The following is a 26,230-nucleotide window of genomic DNA, read 5'->3' as shown; positions in this document are numbered from 1 at the left end:
GCTTCTTGTTTCTGCCTCCAATGCCTATGTATCCAATAATTTTCTATTACTAGTCATTCATTCATTCTCAATGAGTTGACACCACAGTTCCACAGGACACCAAAGCAACAATCTTGTGTTTGCCTTTTCAATTTCTGTCTGAGGAGTCACATGGGAAGTAGCCTGTTGTAGCAGAAAGAACACTGGAGTTGGAGACTCAAGGTTTGCATTTGGGTCCCATGCTTTGTCACTTACTAGCTGTGTGACCTTTGGTCAAGTCATTTTACATCTTGAGTCACAGTTCTTATCTACAAAATAACAGAGGATTATTATTCTTTATTTCTTTAAAAAACTACTTTTGTCCAATATCAATTCAATATCAGAAATGTTTATAATGACAATAAAAATAAAAATCTTTAAATTGGAATAGTTGTATTACCTACCTCACAAGGCAGTTGTGAAGCTCAAATGGGATGATTTGTATTTAAAAGTGCTTTTAAAAACATAAAGCACTAAATAAATGTAACCTATTTGATCATGCCACTGAGGTTTGGACCTCTCAATCACCTGTTTATGGTGCTATAGAATTCATTTTGGAAAGACCATCCAACTTACATGATTATTATTCATTTCACATTAAATCATTCACTAATAAATTATCTGGTTGCACAAATCAAAATATAAACCTGTCACATTTGCAGTGGTGTACATGCCAGATGTCCCAACACCAGACACATCAGCAAAGGCACTGAGGCATCCAGGAACATTTGTGCTCCAAAGGACAGGGCCACAAGCTACATGACTGGACAAAAGGAATATGTATTGTGGATGCTTTGTCCCTTCTCTCCTTCCCTTCTTTTTCCATCCTTCTTTCTGCTGGGGACCTTGCACTTAGAGAGATGAGCACCCTGGCCACCCTTGACTCTGTCATGGTGGGATCTTGAGAGATACCAAACTCCCAGTATATCCACTATTCATACAAATCCTCCCCCCCCCCCCCTCCCTGTCTCTTTCTTCTCTCTCTCTTTCTGTTTCTCTGTCTCTCTATACATATATATATACACATATATATGTGTAAATCATGTTCATGTAAATCACTGACAGTCAAACTCAAACATGTGGGAGGAACCTGGAGAAGAACTCCAAACTACAGCTGCTTTCCAAGTATCGATGCAATATCTCATGCAATTCAGACTATTTCTCCAAGTTATTTGCTTTTTCACCTACAACTGCCTGAGTGGGGCAAGAGCTACAACCCATTCCTTTTGTGGGCACTTGGCATCTGCTGCTCTGTCTGGCTTCAACAAGATGCTCCTCCCAGGATAAACTCATCACTTTTAATCTCATCCCCATGCTGCTAACTTAAACCTTGATTGACACTACCTCCCTTAGCCTCCTCTCCCCTCTAATTGGAGGGTGGGAGAGAGAAATACCAAACTCCTCCCAAAGCCTTCATTTATAGAGAGCAGAAACTGGACTCTTGACTCACCACACTTTGCATCTGTTGCTGTGCCTGATTTCAACTCCATGGAACAAGATGTCCCAGCATCAAGTACCTCCTGCTGTCCCCAAATCCATTCCTTGCTTGCCTGTCTCCTTTTGTATATTGCCTCTCCCAGAGATTATAAACTCCTTGAAGGCAGAGACTATCTTTATTTTTATTAATTGTATCCCCAGGGCTTAACACATCACCTGGCACATAGTTGGTGCTTAATGAATGTTTATTGGATTGGATTGGACATAGGATGATGTCCAGTCAAGCGCCTATTTCTTTCTCTCCCAACCAGCCCTCCCTTACCCAGAGGCTTCTGTCTTCTAGCAAAGAAATTGCAGTAAGTCAAAAAGGTCCTCTGGGCAACCAAAAGAGATGGGAAAAATTTCATAAACTAAAGCTTACTTACTTTATTAATAGATGAACTACTTAGGTCTTTGTTCACTGACTGTTTTCTGCATTGGAAAAATACAATTCCAACAAGCTAGATCATCTGGTTTCCAAGATGAAAGTGGATTAGAAACAGATTTGAAAGGAAAAGAGGGGTCATGATAGGCTGGTATGTTGACTGCTAGAAAGAAGAAGGGAAGAGAGAAGACATTCCCCTTCTCCAAGAATCTATGATTTCATCAGGGTGAGGAGTTCCTTCATTAATTCAAATTGCAGTCTCTCTCTTACAACTAGTAGATGGCCTTCAAGTGTTGCTATGGCCACAAAATTTATTACCCTTTCGTCAATCTGGTGATATGCCTCTCTAAATTTATTTAGGCTGATCCTCCATTAACAGACATAAAGTCCACACAAGGCCCATACACATTGCCTTCCTGAATTGGTAGGACCCATGAAAACTTGTACCCTGCAGTTATATACTTTGACTGAACTGGGTAGAGGGTAGGGGAATGACTGAAATACTATTTAAAAGCACAAAAACTTTAAAAACATAAATCTGAGGCCATTTAGTGAAGAGGAAATAGACTTTGAAGGTACTGAAGGTATTTATTACGGGATAGATAGTACAATAAGGACCCTAAGTCAAGTATAAAATGTTATTTTCTGTTCAATCAGTGTACTGACAGAGAGTTGATGAACTCAAGATGAAAACTGTTATTTCTATCTTTACATTTTCAGAGTTGGCCAGTGTGGGAATTTGTTTTGCTTGTAAAGCTTTTCTTTTTCTTTATTTTTTTTCCTTTTCAAAGGACATAGAGAGAGGGAAAGGAAGAAGAAGAGAGAAAGGAAGAGAGGGAGAGGAAGAAGGAAAGGGGGGGGTGTCACCAAAGCATTTCTAAATATACAAAAGAGAACAGGAAGGAGGCCTGAAAATATCACAGACAAGTAGGAGAGTTTGAAAGTAACATGTTGAATATTATATCTGTATTTGTCCCTATCTCTCTCTATATATACATATATACATACACACACACACATAATAAAAGGCAAGGTGTATATAATAGAGACTCACAGTTTCACATGCCATCTTCTTTGTTATGGTGCGTGAAAATGCTAATTTATTTGGTTCAGAATAAAAAATAAGTTTAATAAAAACATTTCTGTTCAGTCAAAGAAGTATGTAACTCACTTTAGGGAGAGCTCCATAAAAATAACTGAAATAAAAACAGTTGTGGTACTTTGATGAGTGAGCTACAGTAGCCTGGAAAATTCATTTACATGGAACATCTGCTTGCCAGCACTGCTGAATAGATGAAGCATTACTACAGTGTGATCAGCCTCAGATAAATATCTTGAATTGCAGAGGCCCAAAACAAAGTATAAGCTGAAATATTTGTCCTTCAGATATTAATCCACAAAGTAAAGTCATCCAGGATACACTTAGGTCACTTCATGGTCCAACACAGATTTGAATCTTTTTTTCTAACACCTATTGGCACAATAGCAATAGGAAGTTAAATTTTAATCAATTTCTTTTCTGGAGATAAATTACACTAAATGTTTTCCTTCCCTTGAAAATATAGGCATGACAACAAGAAAAAAGCAGGCCCTTTTTTGCCCCGTAACACTAATTTAGTGTTGCCAGGTTGCCCTGAGCTATCCTTTTTTCTATTACCTCTCCATTTGTATTAGGGATCATTTCCCCGCCTTTTCCACCTCTGAATTTTCCCCTTTTCCATGGGTGGTACTGAAGTGAAACTGGTACAAATCACATCGTTCACTTCTGGTCACAGACTGATTAGTTACTGTTGCTCTCCTGAAGTTGTCCTCCGGAAGGTTTCTACTCTAACGTGATCTGAAATGATTACTTCATTAGTAGTCAATTCTATTAGTTCAAGTGAATTAGCCTTCTCATGATTCTATTAGTTCAAGTGAATTATCCCTATCACCCAAGTGAATTATCCCTAACCTAGGTTCCTGTTATTTTGGAATTTCTTTGTAGGTTTAGTGCTTCTTACTAAGGAGTACAATGATGCCAGTAGAAAGTAAGCCCCTCATTTTTGTGTCTGTAATTCCAATACATAGCATATTGTTTAGCATGTAGTTGATGATAAATACTTGCTTGATAAATTGAATTGAATTAGTGAAATTAGTTTGAAATGCTGAGCCATGACTAGAACCCTAACCTAGTGGCAATTATTTTCTCTTTGTACTGTTTTCAAATTTTTATTGATAACTTTGTTTTTACATTATTTTTATTTCCAAATATATCTCTTCTTCCTTGCCCCCTCCCCACCCCCTCAGCAAGATATTTCCTCTATTGAAAAATGAGAAGGGGAGAAAAGTTCAGCAAAACTAATCAACATATCAGGTCAGCTAAGTGGATGGAGTCAGGAAGACCTGAGTTCAAATCTGGCCTGAGACACTTAATAGCTGTGGAACCCTGGGCAAGTCATTTAATTCTATTTGCCTCAGTTTCCTCACCTGTAAAATGATCTGGAGAAGAAAATGGCAAACCACTCTAGTGTCTTTGCCAAGGAAACCCCAAATGGGGTTATTAAGAGTTGGACATGACTGAAACAACTGAACACATCAATCAGATCTGATGGTGTATAGAATATTCCACACTCATAATCCCTCATCTCTACAAATAATGGAGAAAGGTACATTTTCCCACCCCTCCCTCTCTCAAGCTTCTTGATCATTGTAAGTTCACAGTGTTCAATTTCAGTTTTTTCATTCTTTTGATTTACATTATGGTCATGATTTATGTTGTTTTCCTGGTTTTGCTTTTTCTGTATCATTTCATATATCTTCCAATATTCTGAATTTTTCACATTCATCACTTCTTACAGCATAGTAATATTTCATTATATTCATGTATAACAACTTATTTAGCCATTCATTCAATGGAAATATACTATTCTTTGCTACTGCAAAAAGTGATGCTATAAATATTTTGGTGTATACGAGGTCTTTCCTTTTATCATCGACCCTTCAGGGAGTATATACTTAGCAATGGGATCTCTGGATCAAAGGGTATAGACATTTAATTACCTTCTTAGCATAATTCCAAACTGCTTTCTCAAAGAAGTGAACCAGTACATAGATCTATCTATACTATATTACTGTGCCTGCTTTTCTATAACTTTTCTAACATTATTTCCATCTTTTTTTATCTTTGCCAATTTACTGAGTATGAAGTGAAACTTCCAAACTGTTTTGATTTGCATCTCTTTTATTGCTAATGATTTAGAGGAATCTTTCTTGTTATGGTGGTCTATTTTTACAGTAAAATATGCAGAATACGTTTTCAACAAATTGTAAATGGAATTTGAAAAAAAAGAATTTGTTGTAGGTTTATTCTAAGTAAAGGGACAGCTGAACTAATTCTTCGTAGAGAGTTGGGGGCTATGGAACTGGAATGTGGTATAGAAGGTAAGATGTAATAGTTCTGTCAGTTGGCCTTGAATAAATGCTTTTCTTTTAAATCAAGATGCAGATGGCCAAGAGGAGTCCCATCCCTTGAGCATGGGCAGTGTTTTACCTGCTGCAACCTCCACACAGAGGCTGGGGACACCTGCTTCCAGGCATATATAACAGAAAAGCCCTGCTCTCTGACTCAGAGCATGAGCAGGTATTTCATGGCTATTTCCTGCCTGCTTACTGTGTTGTAAAGAGAGGCCATTTGGTTGGCTGCTGAGCTTGAAGTGAGTGTACACACAGAGAGCACTGACTGGCCAAATCAGTCTCTTTTTTTCCCCCTGGTAGTGATTAAAGTAAGGGCTGTTTTAAGTTTCTGTGTATGAAGAAAAGGAACATCAGCATCAGCGTTCACCCAACTGGACCCACATGTAGCTGTGAACAGTTGGCACTTATGTTCTTGGACTGATTTCATTTGTTATTTACTGTTCTTGGGTGAAGGAGTATTGGAGATAGCTATGATCTTGTGAGCTATGAAAAAGAGGAAGCAAATGCTGCCAGAGGTCCATAAAATTAGAGTTTGCTACCATCCCAAAGTTTGCTCCATAGACAAGTCCAGTGAGGCATCAGCATAGCCCTCACAACTGACTTGCTAGACCCATCTGAGCAGCAGCTAAATACCATGCCCTACAGTAAAGACATGGGCTATGCCACATTCAGAAGTCAACTTGGTAGAACTAATGCCTTGCAGCAACTGCTGGAAATTTGAACCCACTCTCTCCTGGAACTGATGCATAAGGGAATATAAGATATAAGGGAGAATATGTCTGAGTTTGGGGAGACATTCTATACTTCCAGTCTTGTCATATATTTTCAGTAAATATCCCTTTGTAAAGGCTAATTGATATTAATCGGTTAAATGACATTAGGGTGCTATTCACTGAGTTAATTAATGATAAAGAAGAGAGTCTAACTGTAACTGATAATTGATATTAGGGAGAACACACCAGAATAAGGATTCAAGACAATGCCATTAGAGAAAACCCCATAATCTCCCAGGGATACCTTTAGTGCCCTGAGGGAGATGTAGCCAGCTGCCTCTGTGGAAGCATTTCATGTCAAGTGGAAGTTGGCATATGGACCCTGAGAGTCTATAAAGGGTATATAAGGAAAAGTTCTGTGGGAAAGGAAGTGAAGAAGAAAAAACAAAATGAGATGAATGGATAAGGGATGGATGATAGGGGATGTAATAGTGTGGTATCCTGCTTATGAGAATGATGCCTTGGATGGTGTCTCCCATACCAAGATGCACATAGTCAGCAAGGTCTCACCTATTATTCACAATGAAAGAACAGACACATCATTGAATCAGCTTTACTTCACAATTCTGATTTGCTTCCCAGTTTCTTATGGCACTAAATCCATTCTCAACTAGGAACTTCACTCACTTAAGAGTCTGGCCTCACCCTAACAGATGGCATCTTGCCTCAGCCCCAGACAATCAGACTTTACTTTCTCTTTGTTCCAGTCTGTGTCCATATTCATCTGCTTCTTCCTGCAAACTACTACACCGTCCATCTGACAAACCATTCTCTTTTGATCCTACAAAAGTCTCCAGTTCCAGGAAGGGTTTTATTTCAATGAGCTTCTGTAGGAAAATTAGTAAGAACTACAGCTAGAATTTATGTAGCACTTTAAGGTTTGCAAAGTGCAAACCTGGATATAGAGAAAAATTGGTTTAAAAAAATGTTAACTCATTTGATCCTCACAACAACCCTTGAAGGTAGGTGCTAGTATTATCCCCATTTTAAAGATGAGGAAACTGAGGCAGACAGAGGTTGAGTGACTTGCCCAGAGTCACATAGCTAGCATCTGAGAAAATATTTGAACTCAGGTCTTCCTGACTCCAAGTACAATACTATACCCACTGTGCTAACTAGTCACTTATTAAGCAGCTACTAAGCTGCCGATTAATTGGGGCTATTCTTTTTCTGCCTAACAAGCTACTGTTGAAATCTTTGTAATGCTTAACCTTGGAACCTCTGTGAATCTCCTTAGTTATTAAATAGTTAACTCTCTCGTTCTTTGGGCTAGGTTTCAGTTCGAGGGTGGTTCTCATTCTGATCTAAACCTGGCAGGTGGTGAGCTGCTCCTGACTCTCTAATTGTTGATTATCCTGGATGGGGAGAGGTACAATTCAAGACCAGGAGGCAACTATCAGAAGCATAGCAGCAGACTCATAAACTGTCCTTCCCTCACTAAAATCCTGCAGGAGGAGTCTATTAAAATGCAGGACCCAGATCTAGTTTCCATGGGTTTCATTACTTTATCCTGACACCATGGAGAGAGGACCAGTGTCCCTTGGGTTTAGATGACCTCTGAGTGTCTTCCAGCTCCCAGTCTATGATTCTTTGCATGACTTTGTTCTGAAATGTCTCTCTCCATCATTAGGAGATTGGGGATGGGAAGTATAAATTATTTCCATACATTGTCCTTTTACATCTTGGAAGGCAGGATTTTCCTTTGATTCTCCCACATCCTTGCACCATTCTAGGGCTAGAAGTAAGGATTCAATGCAAACTTGTCAAATTGAATTGAATTGCCTGGCCTGTCATGAGACTGTCAATTTACTTAAGGGGGAGGAGGGGAAGAGAATATTAAATATTGAGAATAAGAGAATATCGTGAAAGAATATTAAATATTTACTCTAGGCTTACATTGGAGCTCTCTGCCTTTTCTTTTTTTTTCCCTGGGAACCTCTGCTTTTAGCAAAACAAACACTGCAGAAAGGTTGTCTACAAAATAAAATGAATCAACATTGAAGATACTACAAATTGTGATGGAAGAGTAGCTTTTAAAAGTGCTTTGGACAGCTCTTAGGCCAAATGTTAGAGGCCTGAATTTTCTTATTTGAAAATAAGTCCGAGTTAATATTTTAAAAACTTTCATATAAACTGATCAGTAGAAGGACTTAATAGTTTATCTTATTGGTGAAGGTCTGAGCACAGCAAGAATAGAATTTAACTTCACAATGGAGATCTGAAAGTTTGTTCATGGGGTGCCTTTGAATTTGGTTTTGATTGCTGGGAAATACAGTTTTACATCTTGTTCGTTCTTCCTGTAGATAGCTTAACAAGAACATTGCTGGTAGCTTATTTCATGTAAGATCAGTATTAAGGTAAGGAATAGAAAGGAAAGGAAAGATTATTCTTATAGAATGTTAGGCAGAGAGCACATCATCTCCTCAGTGCTAAAACAACAAATGTTCCCTCGTCGGGGAAGATTTGTTTTTGAAAGCAAGCATTCAACACTGCCAGAGGCCCCCACAGGAAACACTTATATGACAATGGGAAAAAGCCGCCTTAATGGAAGGATTCACCATCACTGCAATGGTGACCCTGTGGGTGGCAGAGCTATATTTCAATTGCCTGTTATATTAAGGGCTTATAACCTTGCCGTGAGAAGAAAGCAGTGTGGCATGATGAAGAGAGAGCTGGCCTCTATATCAAAAAGTCCTACCTATGACACATGCTGGCTGTGTGACCCTGGGTGAGTCACTTAACCTCTTAGTACCCAAAGGCAACTTTCTAAAACATAAGTTACAGAGGAATTGCCCTTCTGTCTTGAACGGTTCTCTCCCTGACTGAAACAGCTCTGGACCTGTCCTGGCCTAGTATCTCCTTGTCCTACAGGCTATTTATTCCTTAGCTTCCTAGAATCCCTTCCTTTCTGATCTACCTCTTTTCTCTGGAATCCCCTGTATATGGGATTTACTGTTCCAGGTTTGAAACTTCCAGTTTCTTTTTTTTCCTTTTTTTCTTTTTTCTTTTTCTTTTCTTTTCTTTCTTTCTTTCTTTCTTTTTTTTTATAGGTGTGTAGCAAAACCTTTATTTGATTTCTGGCAGCCTCTTATTTTTTGGTCTTTGAAGCAGCTGTTTTCTGAGCAGGTCCCTTCTGGGCGGGTCCCTTCTTGGCTGGGGCCTTCTGGCCAGAGGCTTTCTGACCCTTCTGGCCAGGGGCAGCCTTCTTGGAGGGGATCTTCTTGGCAGAGACCTTTGTGGCCAGCGCCTTCTGGGCAGCCCCCTTCTTAGGAGATCCCTTCTGGGTGGACACCTTCTGGAGCTTCTTTACTTCATGCTTGATAATTCAGTTTCTCATTTTTCTTGGCCTTCACGACTTTGTAATGGTCAAAACCTGTCATCTTAGCTTTCCTTTCTCTGGCTTCAATCTTCTTGGCCCATCTGGTGGCTTTCCATTTTGTATTGATCTTTTCTTTCTCCCAAGCAGCCCGGACATGCTTCTGATGAGCACTGTGTGGGAACTTGAGCACGAAGTCTGTAAGTTGCATACATTTAAATGGCATGGCCTGCCTCCTCACACCACTGCATGGGCCATCAACCAAAACCCTGTTCTGATCAATAACATCCACAATAGCTACCAGCTTGCCGGCATGTGGCCCAAAGGAAATGTACGCCACCCAGCCAATTTCCACATAGCCCTTGAATACCATGTTGGCGGTGCCAAACGAGAAGGAAGGGCCTGCAGAGGACCTGAAACTTCCAGTTTCCAAGTTGATTTGTACATCCCTACCACTGACCTCAAAATGGCAGCTAGGTGGCGCAGTGGATAGAGTGTCAGGCCTGGAGTAGGAAGACTATCTTCATGAGTTCAAATTCAGCCTCAGATGCTTACTAGCTGTGTGACTTTGGGCAAGTCACTTAACCTGTTTGCCTCAGTTTCCTCATCTGTAAAATAAAGCTGGAGAAGAAAATAGCAAACCACTTCAGTATCTTTCCCAAGAAAACCCCAAATGGGGTCACAAAAAGTCGGACATGACTGAAAAACAATTGAACAACAACAACAGCAACAACAACCAGTGACTTCAGGGAGGTGGGAAACCAATCAGAATATCTGTTCTGCCCCAACAGAAAAATACACACTGCTCTGATCCCAAATTTCCAGAACTGCCCTGAAGCAAGGGCAAAGAATATCCATGAGAGCCTAATGTTATTATGAGCTAAGTACCAAGTCCGGGGAGCAATTTTTCTCTATATCCAGTAGTCTCCAAAGTTGAGGCAGCCATGGCATGACACCAAGTGGTGTTTGATCAAACCAGGTATGACAAGGCAGGTCACATTCAGGTGTATGCTGATAAATGTTTAATAACTGTGGTGTGTGTGTGTGTGTGGTGGGCAATGCACTTCTAAGTTTTATTTACATTCTTAACATTTTCTTAAGTATAGACAATCAACAAAACAAATTAAGCCCTAGTTTGTAGCAATTATTAATTTCTGAGCTATAAAATTTAATTGAATTATGCTGGAAATTTAACAATGGACTTGTAAGCCAGTTAGAACTGGTTCTAGCACACCCCTGGTACACCCTCTCCATAATGCCTAGTTGTGGAACTGGTCTTCAATACAATTATACCTCCCTCTCACTACTCTGTGGCTCCTCAACTTTCCCTCTCCTATACTAAGCATTAGCTCCTCAGGGCTGTTATAACCTACCCCCTGTCTGGGCACCCACATCAGTGGCTAAGTAAGTGTCACTGGAAAAATATGTACATACATCACCACACCCCCATCTGCCTCCTGTCCCCAGATCAACTTGAAGCTTCAAAAGGCACCCCTTGGAAGGAAGCCTAGGCATGCCAGGTCAGTGACCAGTGACGAAGAGTGCCATCCCCTTTTCGTTTCCAATGGGTCAGAGTGAGTTGCACAGGATGAGCAAGGCACAGATGGTTTGCAATCTGTATTGCATATCTCATTACATTATCTGTCCCATTCCCTATGACCCCCGATCCCTACCCCCAATCCACCCATCTGCCAAATTTCCCTGTTTCTACTGAGGGAATTACCATCCTTGCAGTTATCCAGATTTGCAGTCTTGGTTATCCTCAGCTCCTTACTTTAACTCACACCACACATAAAAACAATTGCTAGATCATCTTGTTCCTATAGCCACAACATCTCTCTCATCAGTTGTCTTTTCTCTACTTCTCAGTCACCTTATTCAGTCCTTCACCATCTGCTGCCTGTGCTGTTGCATTAGCTTCCTAATTGGTTGCCTTGCCTCATATCTCTCTTTTCAATAACTTGTCATTCATTCAGTTGCCAAAGTGATTTTCCTAAAGCACAGGTCTGACCATATCACCTCTCATTCAATAAATTCCAGTAGCTACCTAAATACATTTATGATCAAATAAAAACCCCTCTGTTTGGCATATAAAGCATTTCAAAACCTCAATCCCATTTACCCTTCTGATTTGTCTTATATTATTCACCTTCCTCCATCCCATATTACAGATGAACTGGTGTTCTTACCGTTCTTCACACTCCTACAAAAGTACAACTAAAATATTCAACCATTAACAGTAAAGTAAGGTATGAATATCATCCATTAAGCAGAATCAGGTAAAGAAAGAGGAATGGGTTTATATTGAAAATGTTCTGCTGGGTTGAAATCAAAGACAATTAACTTTTGTTTGTTTCTATGTTATTTACAGTGAACATATCTACACATAAAAATATGAGTCCTGCTGAAATGCTATTTTGGATATGTCTAGACAAGAAGACAGATTGCCAACTTCTACATACCTATTCTAGAAAAAAAGCTGAAATTTTCACCAGGCTGAATAATGATCAAGATATCTATTGAAAAAAATACAGCAAGTGACTTCTTCTATGCCATAATTGCACAAAAAAATCAGCCAAGAGTCCAAAGGTGATATGAAAAGGGACCACCAGCAAGCAAGCAAACCTGGTATCTCAGTATGTGTGTGTGCGTTTTGTGTAAACACACACATATGTGTATATATATAGATATACATACTATTTACATACATGTGTATATATGTATATGTATGTATAGCTATATATACACTATGTATATACATACATACATGTGTGTATAAATATACATATACATATTTCTCTTTTCTTTCTTGGGTATCCATGAGGAACAGAAGATGATACTAAAGTTAAAGTAGAATGTGAATTTGATTATGACAGCCAATCTGGAGGGTTTTGTCTAGAAAATTCACCTCAGAAGTAATATACATTCAGTTCAGCTGACTAAGTAGAAGTTGAAATGAAATGGTGAGTTTAATTTGGTTTGTGAAAAGCTCCACAAATAATCAAATGCATTAGCTTAAAAAAAATTCCAACTGCTCATTTGGCTTTGTATAAACTACTCAAAACATCCTGCAGTGGTACATATTAATGCACAGAGAACACATGAACAATTAAATAACAAGCAGTGAATGCAGAGTCAAATAAATATTTATAGTACATGAAAGTTCAACTGGTTGGGTTATTCTTGGTCTAGGCTATACTTCTTCTAGGACAGAAATTCCTCTGGGTCTCAGCGAGTTACAGTGTGCTCACAGTGGAGATTTTCTGTCTACATGGTACTCACAACTAGGACAATAAAAAAATTATCTACTTCTCTTCACCTCCACCTTCTGGCTTCTCTGGTTTCCTTCAGGTCTCAGCTCAAGCCTCACCTTCTTCAGAAGGCCTTTCCTGGTCTCTTCCACTGATAGTGCCTCTTCTCTGAGATTACTTTCCATTTACACTGTATCTATCATTTATGTGCAATTTTTCACTTGTTTCTTCCATTAGAAGGTTAACTTCTTGAAGGAAAGAGCCATTTTTTTTTGCCTTTCCTTCCTCCTTCCTTCCCTCTGTCTTTCCTTCTTTCCTTTCTTCCTTCCTTCCCTTTCCTGAGTTCAAATCTGACACTTGCTAACTGTGTGTCCCCAGGCAAATCAAGTGACTCTGTCTCAGTTTCCTCATCTGTAAAATGAGCTGGAGAAGGAAATGTCAAACCACTCCAGCATCTTTGCCAAGAAAATCACAAATGGAGTCAAGAAGAGTCAGACATAATTGAAAAACAACTGAACAACAATAGTAATAAATACTTGCTGATTGACTAATTAATGGTAATACAATGGGAAGAATCCCTTTGGCCCCATCCCCTGCCATAACAACTATGTATCTAGAGTAATCCCATTGAAACATTCACTACAAGAGATGCTGGGAGATGATTCACGTAGCTAACAATATTATTGTTGTTAAAAGTTAACCAATAATACTGAATTTAGTTATTTCTGCATATGACATTAACTAATGAGTATTTTAGTTCCACACAGTAAACATTTATTAACTTAATATAGTGTGCTAAACACTTGTGTAGCTACAAAGCTTCAATGAGATGTGACCTCTCCCCAAGATTTTAATATAGCAGTGGGATTAAACACTTATGGACAATCAGAACAATGTGTGAGAGATAAAACAAAGTACTAAGTAAGCCCTGAGGGGAAGAATTAAGAAAGTCAGCTCACCTTTTAATGGGCCAGGATCCTAAATTATAACAACATCAGCCTCCTATGTTGGCTACTGTAATTACCTCCTAATCAATTGGTTTTCTCCAAGCTTATTCTTTAAATACTTATCAAGATAATCTTTCAAAGGCAGAGGTCTGACCATATCACTCTTCTGCTCAAAAACCTTGTGGGGATCCCTACTACCTCTAGGATAAATTTCAAGCTCCTTAGCCAAGCATTTAAGGTCTTCCTAATGTTTCCAACCTACCTTACTGGCTTTCCTGCAAATTACTTCCTTTCATGCCACTGGATTATTGATAGCATCAGCTTTTAGCACAGTGCTTGGCACATGGTAGGTGCTGAATAAATGCTTGTTGCCTTGACTCACTCTTTAAACTCAACATGCCTTCTCTTGCCTCCCATGCATTTACACATGTCACCCCCATGCCTGCAATTAACTTGGAAAGAACCAATTAATTAGAAAGTAATTACAATGCCTACAATCTCTCTTAATCTCTACTTTACAGAATTCTTATTCTCCTTCAAGGCTCTGCTTAGATGATGACTCTATGTAGCCTTCCCTGAACCACATAGGTGAATATGTTCTCTGCTTCCTTAAATGTTCCTAGAGTATCACCTCCACCTCATTGATCCTTAACCTTATACCTTACTTGTCTCTATACATTATGTCTTCTGTTTCTCTACCTAAGAGAAAGTAAACTCCCTGAGGGCAGAAACTATGCCTGTCTTATAATTAAGATCACATGTCTTATAGCACAGTGCATTGCACAAAGAAGGTAGTTAATAAGGATTTACTAAATTGACAGGTTATGTTCAGTTAGTTAATGACAATGTGGTCATTATGAGGGTGGGAAGCACCAAACATATAGCTAGCTATTTATGGTTTTTCCCCTCACTACTGCCATATATCTTATCTCCAGACAGAGTCACTTCAATAATGTAGACTAGATCTCAGTACTGAGAAAACACCTAGAGTTTAGTCTATTAGTAAGAACATTGCTCATGAGAAGGGACATCCAGGAACAGAGCAGCAGACCACAGTCCAAGTACAGAAAGAACAAGTTAGCTTTATAGACCCCCCCCCCCAAAGAAATAGTGGCACAGTGGATAGACTGCTGGCCCTAGAGTCAGGAAGACCTGGCCTCAAATTTAGTCTTAGACTCCTATTAGCTGTGTAACTCCAGGCAAATCACTTTATCTTTGTTTGCCTCAGTTTCCTCAACTGTAAAACAGGAGTAATAAATAGCATTTACCTCCCAGGGTTGTTATAAGAATGAAATGAGATAATATTTGTAAAGTGATTAGCACAGTGCCTGACATATAGTAATCAGGTAATAATTATTATTAAAAGTAATCATTACCAAAAGTAATCAGAGCCCATTCAAGTTCAGAAATTCAAAATTAATTCAATCCTTGGTTAATGATGCATGCATGTAACAATGTCATGTTCCCAATTTTAAGCAGATGACCAAGGCATTCATTTATGGATATAAAGGGACTTTTTCTGACTTGCAGTGAACATTATTAATAAGGCAGTATAAACAAAGAGCTCTAATTTCATTGAATTTTTGTCCACTTTATTTTGCTAGTCACTAATGTTTATAAAGCATGACTTCTATGAATCATGTTTCCTAACTCCCTCAATTCATTTCAAATTGATAATGTAGGTGGACAATGACTAATTATTTATCTTTTCAGCCAAATGATGTTAAAGTATAGGATTTAATCCAAATCTTCTTTCCTGGGCCAGGCACACATTCTTCTTCTCTTCTTGGAAGTCTTGAAATGCTAAAATCCACCTTTGATTTATCATCTTGCTCTCCCTATTTTTCTTTGAAATTACTATTACATTTACCCCCTCTTTACTCATTTGCACTGGCATCTCCTTACTGCAAGCTCACGTCACCTCATCGCTAGACTATTCCAAAACCCTCTTGGCCGGCTTGCTTAATTCTATTCTCTCCCCTGGCCAATCCATGCTTCACACTACTCTCAAACTGATCATCCTTAAGCCATGATTTCAACATGTTAGCTATCTGCTTCAAAATCTATAATGTCCTCTTATCACTTACTGCATTAGACCTAAATTTCTCTGCCTGATTTTCATAAGCTGACCTCGCCCTACTTATCCAACATTATCCCATACTACTTATTCCCTAACAGGAAACCTCTGTTAAGATCAGAACAGGCTATTTATTCCCTGTCTCCTTAAGACAGGCTAATTATCACTTTTATACTTTTACTCAGGTTGTTTCTTCCCTCACCCCCATTCTCCACTCTACCTGTCTAAATCCTGGTATGCATCCTTTTAGCCCCATCTTAAATACTATATCACTTTCTCTAAAAATACTTTCCAGAATACTCTGGCCCACAGTACTTCTTATCTTCTCACAGTTTCCCATAAACAAAATGAATACCACACAGTTTAGCACTTACCCACATACCATGAGGAATCCCACATTGTTTATTGTGTATTCACTTTGTCTCTCCAACTAGATTATAAAGTTTTGAGAGCAGAAGCCATTCCATGCCTGGTGCTTTGTTGTGTCACACCCATGAGGGCCATCTTTAGTCATCGTGATCTATATCTTGCAAGTGGACCTAGATGACTCCAGAGAAAGTGAGGCTGATGACCTTGCACAGTCCTCCCTCACTTAAATCTAATTCACTTGCAAGTCATGGTATCACCTTGGTGATGTCATGGTTCTCTTCAAGAACAAAGGACAAACAATAATCTGTCACACCCATAGCTTTTCCCACAAGGCTGAGTGCCCAGGAGGTAGTCAATAAAGACTTGTTAATTTAATTTGATTGAATAATACCTACATTAGTTCTTTTTCTGCCAGAGCTTCATTAAATAGCAAAAACCAGGAGGTTCTTAATCCTTGAGCATCTGTCTCCATATAAAGGGCATGAGTGAAGACTATCTTGGTGAAATAATAATAATTCATATTTATAGAGTATCAGTCATCCCAACATATCATTGCTCAAGGATACATAGCTAGTAAGTGTTTGAATGAAAGATCCAATCCTGGTCTTCTGACTCCTGGAGCATTTTATGGAAAATGGCAAATTTAACTTCTCTCAGAGATCTTGATCACTTTTCTCTGAGATCATGTTCTGCATGCCCTAAAACTGACCAAGCAAAGTCAGAGTTTAGTATAACCTAACAATTATTCCCTTAATCTTCTGGGAAACTTCTGGGAAATTTTATCCTTGCTTCACAATATCTTCATGGTAAAAACAATCAACATTCAATTCACAGGCATAACTTCATAGAACTCATACTCATGCTTAAATATCTCAAAGAATAGAAACCCTAGTGGGGCAGAGACAAGGTGGTGGAGTAGAGAAAGCACTCAGCTGAGCCCTCTCCATGTGTCCCTCTAAACAACTTTAAAATAACCCCTCAAATAGAATTTGGGGTGACAGAACCAATAAAAAGTCACAGTGAGATATTCTTCCAACCTAAGACAACTTAGGAGGTTAGAAAGAGAGATTTGTAATATAGGAACCCAGAGCCTATGTGGATGAAATGCCAGTGGTGGGACTAGGTGGTGGTGACAGAAGCAGCAGCAGGTTTGGGAGCTCCTAAGCCAGAGACAGTATAGGGACCTGGCAATTGATCAAAAAGAAACTACAGGGTACCCCAGATGCTGTTTGGCAACTCCATTGCCTATATCCACTTTGGGGTCATAGTTCAAGTCCAGGGAGGAGCACTTCCAGTCTAGAGGGAATAGTAAACCTGAGGGACAACTGTTTGGAAACTCCATAGTCTATACTCACTTCTGGATCATAGTTCTAGGTCAGGGAGGAACACTTTTAGATGAGAAGGAGTGGAAGTCCTAAAGGACAGTATCACTTCCAGTCCAAAGGGAGCACAGATCCTGAAGAACAGTATCTATTGAAATCTGAAAGGATCTAGCACCCTTTCTGGGTAAGGACCAGAAAGCAAATCAGGAGGTCCATGGCCACACTTCCCCCTATATCACACCACCTTGGAAGCACCTAAAAATTTCCAAACCCCCAAAACAAATTCTGAAAACAGCAGTGTGAAAAAGCCTGAAGCTTGAAATAGTATTCCCACTACTCCCCATGCTAGGAACTGAGCCCAACATTAGCATAAAATTCTAAATCAATAAACAGAATGGAAAAAAATGAACAAACAACAAAAAAAGACCTTACCATAGAAAGTTACTATGGTGGCAGGGAAGATCAAGATACAAACTCAGAAGAAGACAATGAGACAAAGCAAAGCCTTAAAGAAAAAATGTGAATTGGACACAAGTCTAACAAGAATTCCCAGAAAAGTTAAAAAGTGATTTTTGAGGTAAAATAAGAGTGGTAAAAGAAAACTTAGGCAAAGGATTGAATGAAAAGGAAGAAAATTATGAAAAGACACTTAACAGCTTGGTAAAAGAGGCATTAAAGACACTGAAGAAAAATTACTTTAAAAACCAGAATTGGCCGAATAGAAAAAAAAAAGGCACAAAAATTCACTGATGAAAAAACCTCCTTAAGAATTAGAATTAGCCAAGTAGAAAAAGAGGCTTAAAAGCTCACGGAAGAAAATAATTCCTTAAGAAATTATAATTGGGTAAGTGGAAGCTAATAATTCCATGAGACATCAAGAAACAATAAAACAAAGTCAAAAGAATGAAAAAAACTAGAAGAAAATGTGAAATGTCTCATACAAAAAACAACTGAACTGGAACTGGAGTTGAACAACTGAATAAAGTGAGATGAGACAATTTAAGAATTATTGGATTACCTGAAAACCATGATCAAAGAAAAAGCCTAGACATCATATTTTAAGAAATCGTCAAGGAAAACTAACCAGATATCCTAGAACCAAAACATAAAATAAAAATTGAAAGAACCCATCAATTACCACTGGAAAGTGATCACAAAATGAAAACTCTCTGGAATATTATAGCCAAATTCCAAAGTTCCCAGGTCAAAGAGAAGATACTTCAAGCATCCAGAAGAAACCATTCAAATAGCGTGGAGCCACAGACATGACCACATAAAATTTAGCAGTTACCTTGTTAAAGGAGCAGAGGGCTTGGAATATGATATTCTAAAAGGCAAAAGAGCTAGAATTACAAACAAGAATAACCTACGCAGCAAAACTAAATATAATTTTTCAAGTGACAAAATGACATTTAATAAACATAAGACTTTCAAGGATTCCTGATTAAAGTACCAAAGGTGAATAGAAAATTTGACTTTCAAGTACAAGACTCAAAAAAGCATAAAAAGGTAAATATGAAAGAGAAATCATAAAAGACTCAAGAAGGTTAAACAGTTTGCCTCTATATATGGGAAGATAATACATATATCTTCTAAAAACTTTATCATTATTAGAGCAGATAGAAGAATTCTATATAGAAAAAGGATGTAGGAATGATTCAATTATATTGGGATGATGTGAAAAAATGGGTAGACAAGAAAGACAGATCCCCAAGGAGAAGGGAGAAGCATAAGGAAAAGTTGGAGAAATTAACTCACTTATTAGAGGTGCACAAAGAATTTTCTGAGTGGAGGGGGAAATGGTGGAAGGGTGGTAGGTAACCTTACTCACATCTAAATTGATTCAAAGAGGGAAAATACATATAGATACTAAATTGGTAATAGAAATCTATCTTACCAAACAGAGAAATAGAAGGGGAAGATGAAAAGAAAAAAGAAGAAGGGATGATAAAAGCAAGAGCAGATAAAATAAGGTAGTGGTCAGAAACAAAACAGATTTCAAAGGAGGGACAGGATGAAAAAAGAGAGAAAAAGATAAACAGAAGAAAATAGGATGAAGGGAAATGTACAGTTAATAATCATAACTGTGAATGTGAATGGGATGAACTTAGCCATAAAGTAGAAGTAGATGGCAGAATGGATTAGAATTCTATGGAGGAGAATTCAACAGTGTTGTTTACAAGAAACACACTTGAAACAGACCCACACAGAGTTAAAATAAGTCTTGGGGGTGAGAACTCGTGATTTGATAAAAATTGCTGGGAAAACTGGAAAGCAGTTTGGTAGAAACTAGGCGTAGATCAACATCTCACACCATATACCATGATACAGTCAAAATGGATAAATGATTTGTACATAAAGAGTGATATTATATGTAAATTAGGGGAACATGGAAAAATGTAATTGTCAGATCAATGGATAAGGGAAGAGTTTATGACCAACAAGAGATAAAGAGCATCACTGAATGTAAAATGGATAATTTTGATTACATGAAATTAAAAAGCTTTTACACAAATAAAACTAATGCAGCCAGGATTAGAAGAAAAACAGAAAATGCGGGGGGGGAGAATTACAGCAAGTTTCTCTGATAAAAGTCTCATTTCTCAAATAAATAGGGAACTGAGTCAAATTTGTAAAAACAAGAGTTATTTTCCAACTGATCAATGGTCAAAGGATACAAACAGACAGAAGAAGAAATCAAAGCTATCAATAGTCAGATGTGAAAAAAATGGTCTAAATAACTAGAGGAATGCATATTAGAACAACTCTTAGATACCACCCTCACACCTATTAGATTGGCTAACATGACAGAAAAGGAAAATGACAAATAATGGAGGGAATATGGAAAAATTGCGACATTAATACACTGTTGGTGCAATTGTGAACTAATTCAACTATTCTGGTGAACAATTTGGAAATATGCCCAAAGAACTACAAAACTACATACCTTTGATCCAGAAATACCACTTCTAGGTCTGGATCCCAAAGAGATCAAAGAAAAGGTTAAAGGACGTATTTGTTTAAAAATATTTATAACAGCTCTGTTTGTGGGTACAAAGAATTAGAAATTGAAAGGATGCCCATCAGTTGGGGAATGGCTGAATGAATTGTAGTCTATGATTCTGATGGAATATTATATATCTATCTGTCTGTCTGTCTGTCTGTATGTATGTGTGTGTGTGTGCATAAAGAAATGCAATATGGTTTCAGAAAAAACTAAGAAGATTTGTATCAACTGATATGAAGTAAACAGAACCAGGAGAACATTGTACACAGTAATAGCAATCTTATACAGATGATCAACTGTGAAAACAGCTACTCTAATCAACACAATGATCCAAAACAATTACAAAAGGCTCACGAAGAAAAAAGCCTTCTACATCCAGAAAGAAAACAGATGAACTCTGACTGCATAGTGAAGCATACATTTTTCTCTTTATTTTTATTGTTATATTTTGTTTGTGTTTTCTTCTACAACATGGTTAATATGGTGTGTTTTGTATAACTTCATATGTATAATCAATATCAAATTGCTTTTCTTCTCAAGGAGCGCAGAGGAGAGAGAGAGGGAAGGAGAGAATTTGTAACACAATTTTTTTTAATTTTATGTAATCAAAATTATTTATTTCATTCTTTCTCTTGCTTTACGGGCATGAACTTTTCTCATATCCATAGATATGATAAATACATAGATAGATAATTTTTCCATGTTTCTCTAATTTCTTTTTTTTCTTTAAATTTATTTATTTTTAGTTTTCAACATTCACTTCCACAATGGAACTCACAATTTTAAAAAAAGATTGTTAAAATTTTTTTACATGTAATTGGGAAATATTTAATGAAAAAAAAATAATTTTTGAAAAAAAAAGAATAGATACCCTATATTATTGTTCTTGTACAGATAGGTGGTGGTGCCAGTCAGAGGTCATGTGTTCAAATCCACCACTGTCACTTACTTTGTGACCTTGGGCGAGTGCCTTTACCAACTAGGCCACAGTTTCCTCATCTATAAAATTCAGGGATTAGATGAGATGTCCTCTGAGATGTTCTTCTTCCAACTTTAGAGATAAGATCCTTGATCTCTTTGAACCTCAGGCAGTTCTCTAGGGCATTAAACTATATACCTTGACATTCTGACAGAAACCCCATCTGATACTATGATAGTGGCCAAAAAAAAAAAAGAAAAGAAAAGAAACTCATTTAAAATTTTAAATTACACACACATACACATTTATAAATAAAATATATATGTAGATATATTTATACATATGCATGCACATACAGGTTAGATATGCATATACTTGTTTGTACAGATATAGATATAATACAGATATAGCTTCAGAAGATATGGGTTAAAGAGCATCAATATAATGCTGTGGGTTATATTTGGTGGGTCCTGCCAATTGCTGTGTCTGTCTCCTATACCTTAGTTCCTTCAGTTTAGCAGCATTGGGAACAGATGTCCCATGCATACCACCTCCTGTTCAGCTGTGGCAAAGAATCATCCCTCATCACCTTTTCCAGCCACACACCAAGGTGACGTATGGAGGTTAGAAATATTCCACTGGATTGAATGAAATGAGGCCTATATTTTGACATGAGATATTTGGGCCTTACAGGAAGAAGGAAGAGATTGAATTAAAGTGGCAATATTTTGAAAGATTTCACTCTGAAAATTTGATTAATTATAATTTTTGAGTCTGGCACAGTTTAAGTTGTCAGAAATCCAGTCAAGGGAAAGGATTCACAGGGCACAAGAGGAACAAGAATTCCTGTACCTTTTCCCTTTCTAGATAAGGCTTGGCCAAACTCGAATATGCATTTCAGGTAAAAGTGACTAACAAAGCACAAAGAAATAGAAATGTGTGCATGCACACACACACACACACACACACACACGAACAGTAGCTGTTCACATATACCAACCACAAGCGTTTGCCAGCATTTCAAATACCCTTCAACTCCCCAAGAGGTAATAAATTCCCTGTTAAGTCGATGAGTCAGATGCCAGATATGCAGTGTTTCCGGTGCTTGACCTGTGGCTGACTGCTTTGCTTATCTGCACGGACAGCCAGCATTTTGTAGGAACTGTGACTCTATACAAAGCACAGGATGTGGGCACCCAAACTAAAAACAAAACAAAACAAAACAGAACAGAGGAGTTTGTGCTTTGGTTGTGTGATGGAACCCCCATGACTTGCAAATTATATTAATCAGAATAAAAGGATCATTACTGTTCCTTCCAATGAGTCATTATACTCTATCTAGATGGAGAGCATCCTTTTATACATATTGGTTTTGATTTGACTTATGGGAAAGGAGGGGCAGCTAGGTGGCACAGTGAATAGAGTGCTGAGCCTGGAGTCAGGAAGACTCATCTTCCTAAGTTCAAATCTGGCCTCAGACACTTACTAGCTGTGTGACCCCGGGCAAGTTACTTAACTGTTTGCCTTAGTTTCCTCATCTGTAAAATAAGCAGGAGAAGGAAATGGCAAACCACTCCAGTATCTTTGCCAAGATAACCCCAAATAGGGTCACAGAGAGTCAGACATGACTAAAAAATGACTGAACAAAAAAAATGAGAAAGGAACAAATGCATTATTTTAGTGAATGTGCATCAGTTCATCAGGCCCACCATTCCCAGCATATTTAATATTCTTCTAATGGCCAAAAGAATAAATAATCCTCTAAAGAGGGCACATAGTTCAAATGAAAGAACATTGGATTTGGAATCAGAGGACTTGGGTTTGAATCATGACTCTGTCACTTATTCACTTGAATTTCTATGACCTTGAGGAAGTCCCAACTTCTCTGAACCTCAGTTTCCTCATCTGTAAAGTGAGGAGGTTACACTAGCTGGCCTTGAAGGTTCATTCCAACTGTAAATCTATGTTACTAGTATATAAAATTTTCTCTGGGGCTCCATTACTTCCTCTGTAAACTGAAGAACATGGACTTCTAAGGTCTAGTACAACTCAAAATCTATGAAACTTCAATTTTTTTTTAATCAGTAAAAGTGAGTTCCACTGCCCAGGACACTACCACATATTGAAATGCCTGAAAGTTGCACATAGTAAATAAAAAAGCATCCATTAGTCTAGTGACAAACAACAAAGAGAAAATCAAACCCAAGGGGAAGTTTTATCACTCAGGATTAGTGATTATTAAACATGAAATGCCTACAGGGAGGGAAGGGAATAAGTATTTATTAAGCTAGGCACTGTACTAAGTGATTTACAAAATCTATCTCATTTGAGTAGAGTTTGTTGGGAATAAAGGTGGTTGTTGTTGTTTGTCCTTCGTTGTCAAAAAGGACCACAATATTGGGAAGGAGATGTCACGACTTGCAATTGAATTGGATTTAAGTGAGGAAAGGCTGTGCAAAGTCATCAGCCTCACTTTCTCCTCTGGAGCCATCTGGGTTCAATGGCAAGATATAAGATGATTGGAGATGGCCCCCAGGAATAAAGGACATAGTGTTTGAATCTGTGAAGTTGACACAGTAAGGCTCTAAGTGAATACCATTTGGCCATTAGAAAACGTGAAGAGAGGATGCAGGTATCCCAAGTCACTGGCCAGTGCTGGTGGACAACTCATAACCTACCTCTCTCCAAGCACTGCGTTGCTCACTTACCCCATTTCATGGTTGTAAAACGTGGTTGTCTTATTTTGGAAAATACATCTCATCTGTTGCACTTTGGTTTCTAATTGGAACGACAGGTGAGAAGTCTAAATGGCAGAGGGAAAAATAGGGAAAAAAAGAAGCTTTATAACACAGTACAATCAAGGGGAAACTCTAAGCCAAAAGGAATAAACACAGCTCTTCAGGCTAACATGACCATATTTTGTTGCCGAGTCTTTGCAAAGAACACATGCCATGAACATCCCTAAAACTGTTGGGAAATTTTCCTCTTGGCACCCTCCTGGATGCCCATCTGCTACTACACCACAGTGCCTGTGATACGAAGGTCTAACGATGAGCATTTGGTAGAGCCAGAGCCTCTCCAATGATGACTTACCACTCATCCCATCTTTTCCATGCTGGAAGACTTCCTGAACTAAAATGGACACTAACATAGGTCTTGGGAAGGGTGGTTTAACCACTATCTGCTTAATGGAGGGGATGAGTGTTGATCTGAACAAAGACTCCTAGCCTTAGAAATAACCTGGAAAATTATTCTGAGCACAGGACCCCATTCAAACCACACAGGAAAGAGACTTTCCCTTTAAAAAGATGGCATTCAATCGATCAATAAGCAGTTATAAAGTGCTTACTTTATGCCAGACACTGAAGATGCAATGAAAGAAATCAAATAGTTTCTGCCCTCAAGGAGCTTAGATTGTCCCAGGGGAGACATGTACACATATAAATACATACAAAATGTTTACAAAGTAAATACAAAGTAATTTTGTAATGAGGCACTAACATTTTAGGGGAATTGGGAAAGGCCCTATGTAGAATTTGGCACTTGAGCAGAGATATGAAGGAAACTAGGGATACTAAGACATGGAGATGATGAGGGAATATGGCTCAGGCATGGGATGAGGGGAAGGAAGCAGCCCACGGGCGGGGAACCTGCGGCCTCAAGGCCACATGTGACCCTCTAGGTCCTCAAGTGTGGCCCTTTGACTGAATCCAAACTTCACATAAAAAAATCCCCTTAATAAAAAAATGTGTTCCGTAAAACTTGGACTTGGTTAAAAGGCTGCACTGAAGAACCTAGAAGGCCACATGTGGCCTCGAGGCCGCAGGTTCCCCACCCCTGGGCAGCCTAAGCAAAGGCACCAAGATGGCAGATGGAATAGTCTGAGCCAGAAGCAGCAAAAGGCCAGTCAATAAGCATGTATTATTAAATACCATTATTAAGCACCTAATAATTTCCAGGTACTGTGCTAAGAAATTAGAAAACAAAGGTAAAAAAAAGAAACCACTCCTTGCTCTCAAGGAGCATGCAGTTTAATGGCAGAGACAACATGCAAAAAATTATGTGCATGCAAGATATATATATATATATATATATATATATATATTCAGAGAGAGAAATAGAGAGGGAAAGAAAGAAAGAGAGCGAGAGAGAGAGAGAGACAAAGAGAAAGAGAAAGAGAGAGAGAGAATACATTGGAGATAATCAGTGGAGGGATGACACCAGCATTAAGGGGGATCCCAAGGCTTCTTGTAGAAGGTGGGATTTTGTCTGGGACTTGAGGATTGTTGTTAACAAACTTCTTGCAGTATTTCTCACTGTAGAGCTGACTTTGGTTATCTAGCAAAAATACCAATGAACAAACTTGCAAATAGGGTCTCTTGAGAATAATAGTAACTTTTAAATAGAGGCTAATTGTTTTCCTGAGGCCCCTAAAGATCTGCTTAGAGGAGAAAAGCATGATAAGCAATGAATAAAAAGCAGAGCAATGCTCTTATTAAAGTATTAGGGAAGTAAACCTTTTCTATCCTCCATGAGGATACACTAAGCTTTCCCACCAATATAGTTAAGATAATTACTTTCCCCAATTTTTCAGCACCGCCTAATTTATATTAATTTGGAAAAGAATAAAAGTCATTATTTTGAGCTATCTAGTTGGAAACAACAATTACTGCTTCACTGTTCTAAAAGGCAATTTAAATAAAAAAAACAATAATTACTCAAATGCTATTGATAAGTTTCAGGTCTATAACTTCTGCTGAATGCTCCTTACTATTGTGAATTACAGAAAAATAAACAAAGTGGTTGTGCTATATTTTTATTTATTATAAAGACTATGGGAAAGCAATTAAGTGAAGGGGGTTTCTGTATACAAGTGATACCAACAGGATCACATCCTTACAATTCTAGGAATGGACC

General features: G+C 38.2%; 1 protein-coding gene and 1 pseudogene across 5 annotated transcripts in view; both read right to left on the bottom strand.

Annotated features, from left to right (window-relative positions):
* Window positions 1–26,230, bottom strand: part of RAB27B (RAB27B, member RAS oncogene family) — a 203,701-nt gene that overhangs the window by 93,142 nt on the left and 84,329 nt on the right. For all 5 annotated transcript variants that reach the window (XM_027869120.1, XM_027869118.1, XM_027869121.1 and 2 more), the window contains one exon: window positions 24,022–24,116. In XM_027869120.1, coding sequence (XP_027724921.1) covers window positions 24,022–24,074 — 53 coding nt within the window. In that variant the 5' untranslated portion in view covers window positions 24,075–24,116. The remainder of the gene's footprint in view (window positions 1–24,021; window positions 24,117–26,230) is intronic.
* Window positions 9,159–9,864, bottom strand: LOC114048190 (annotated as a pseudogene).

This window comes from Vombatus ursinus, unplaced genomic scaffold (genome assembly GCF_900497805.2).
Source record: "Vombatus ursinus unplaced genomic scaffold, bare-nosed wombat genome assembly UNPS02014791.1, whole genome shotgun sequence".
NCBI classification, from domain to species: Eukaryota; Metazoa; Chordata; class Mammalia; order Diprotodontia; family Vombatidae; genus Vombatus; species Vombatus ursinus.
Note: the sequence above shows the minus strand (reverse complement) of the source record. Positions and strands in the feature narration are given on the sequence as shown.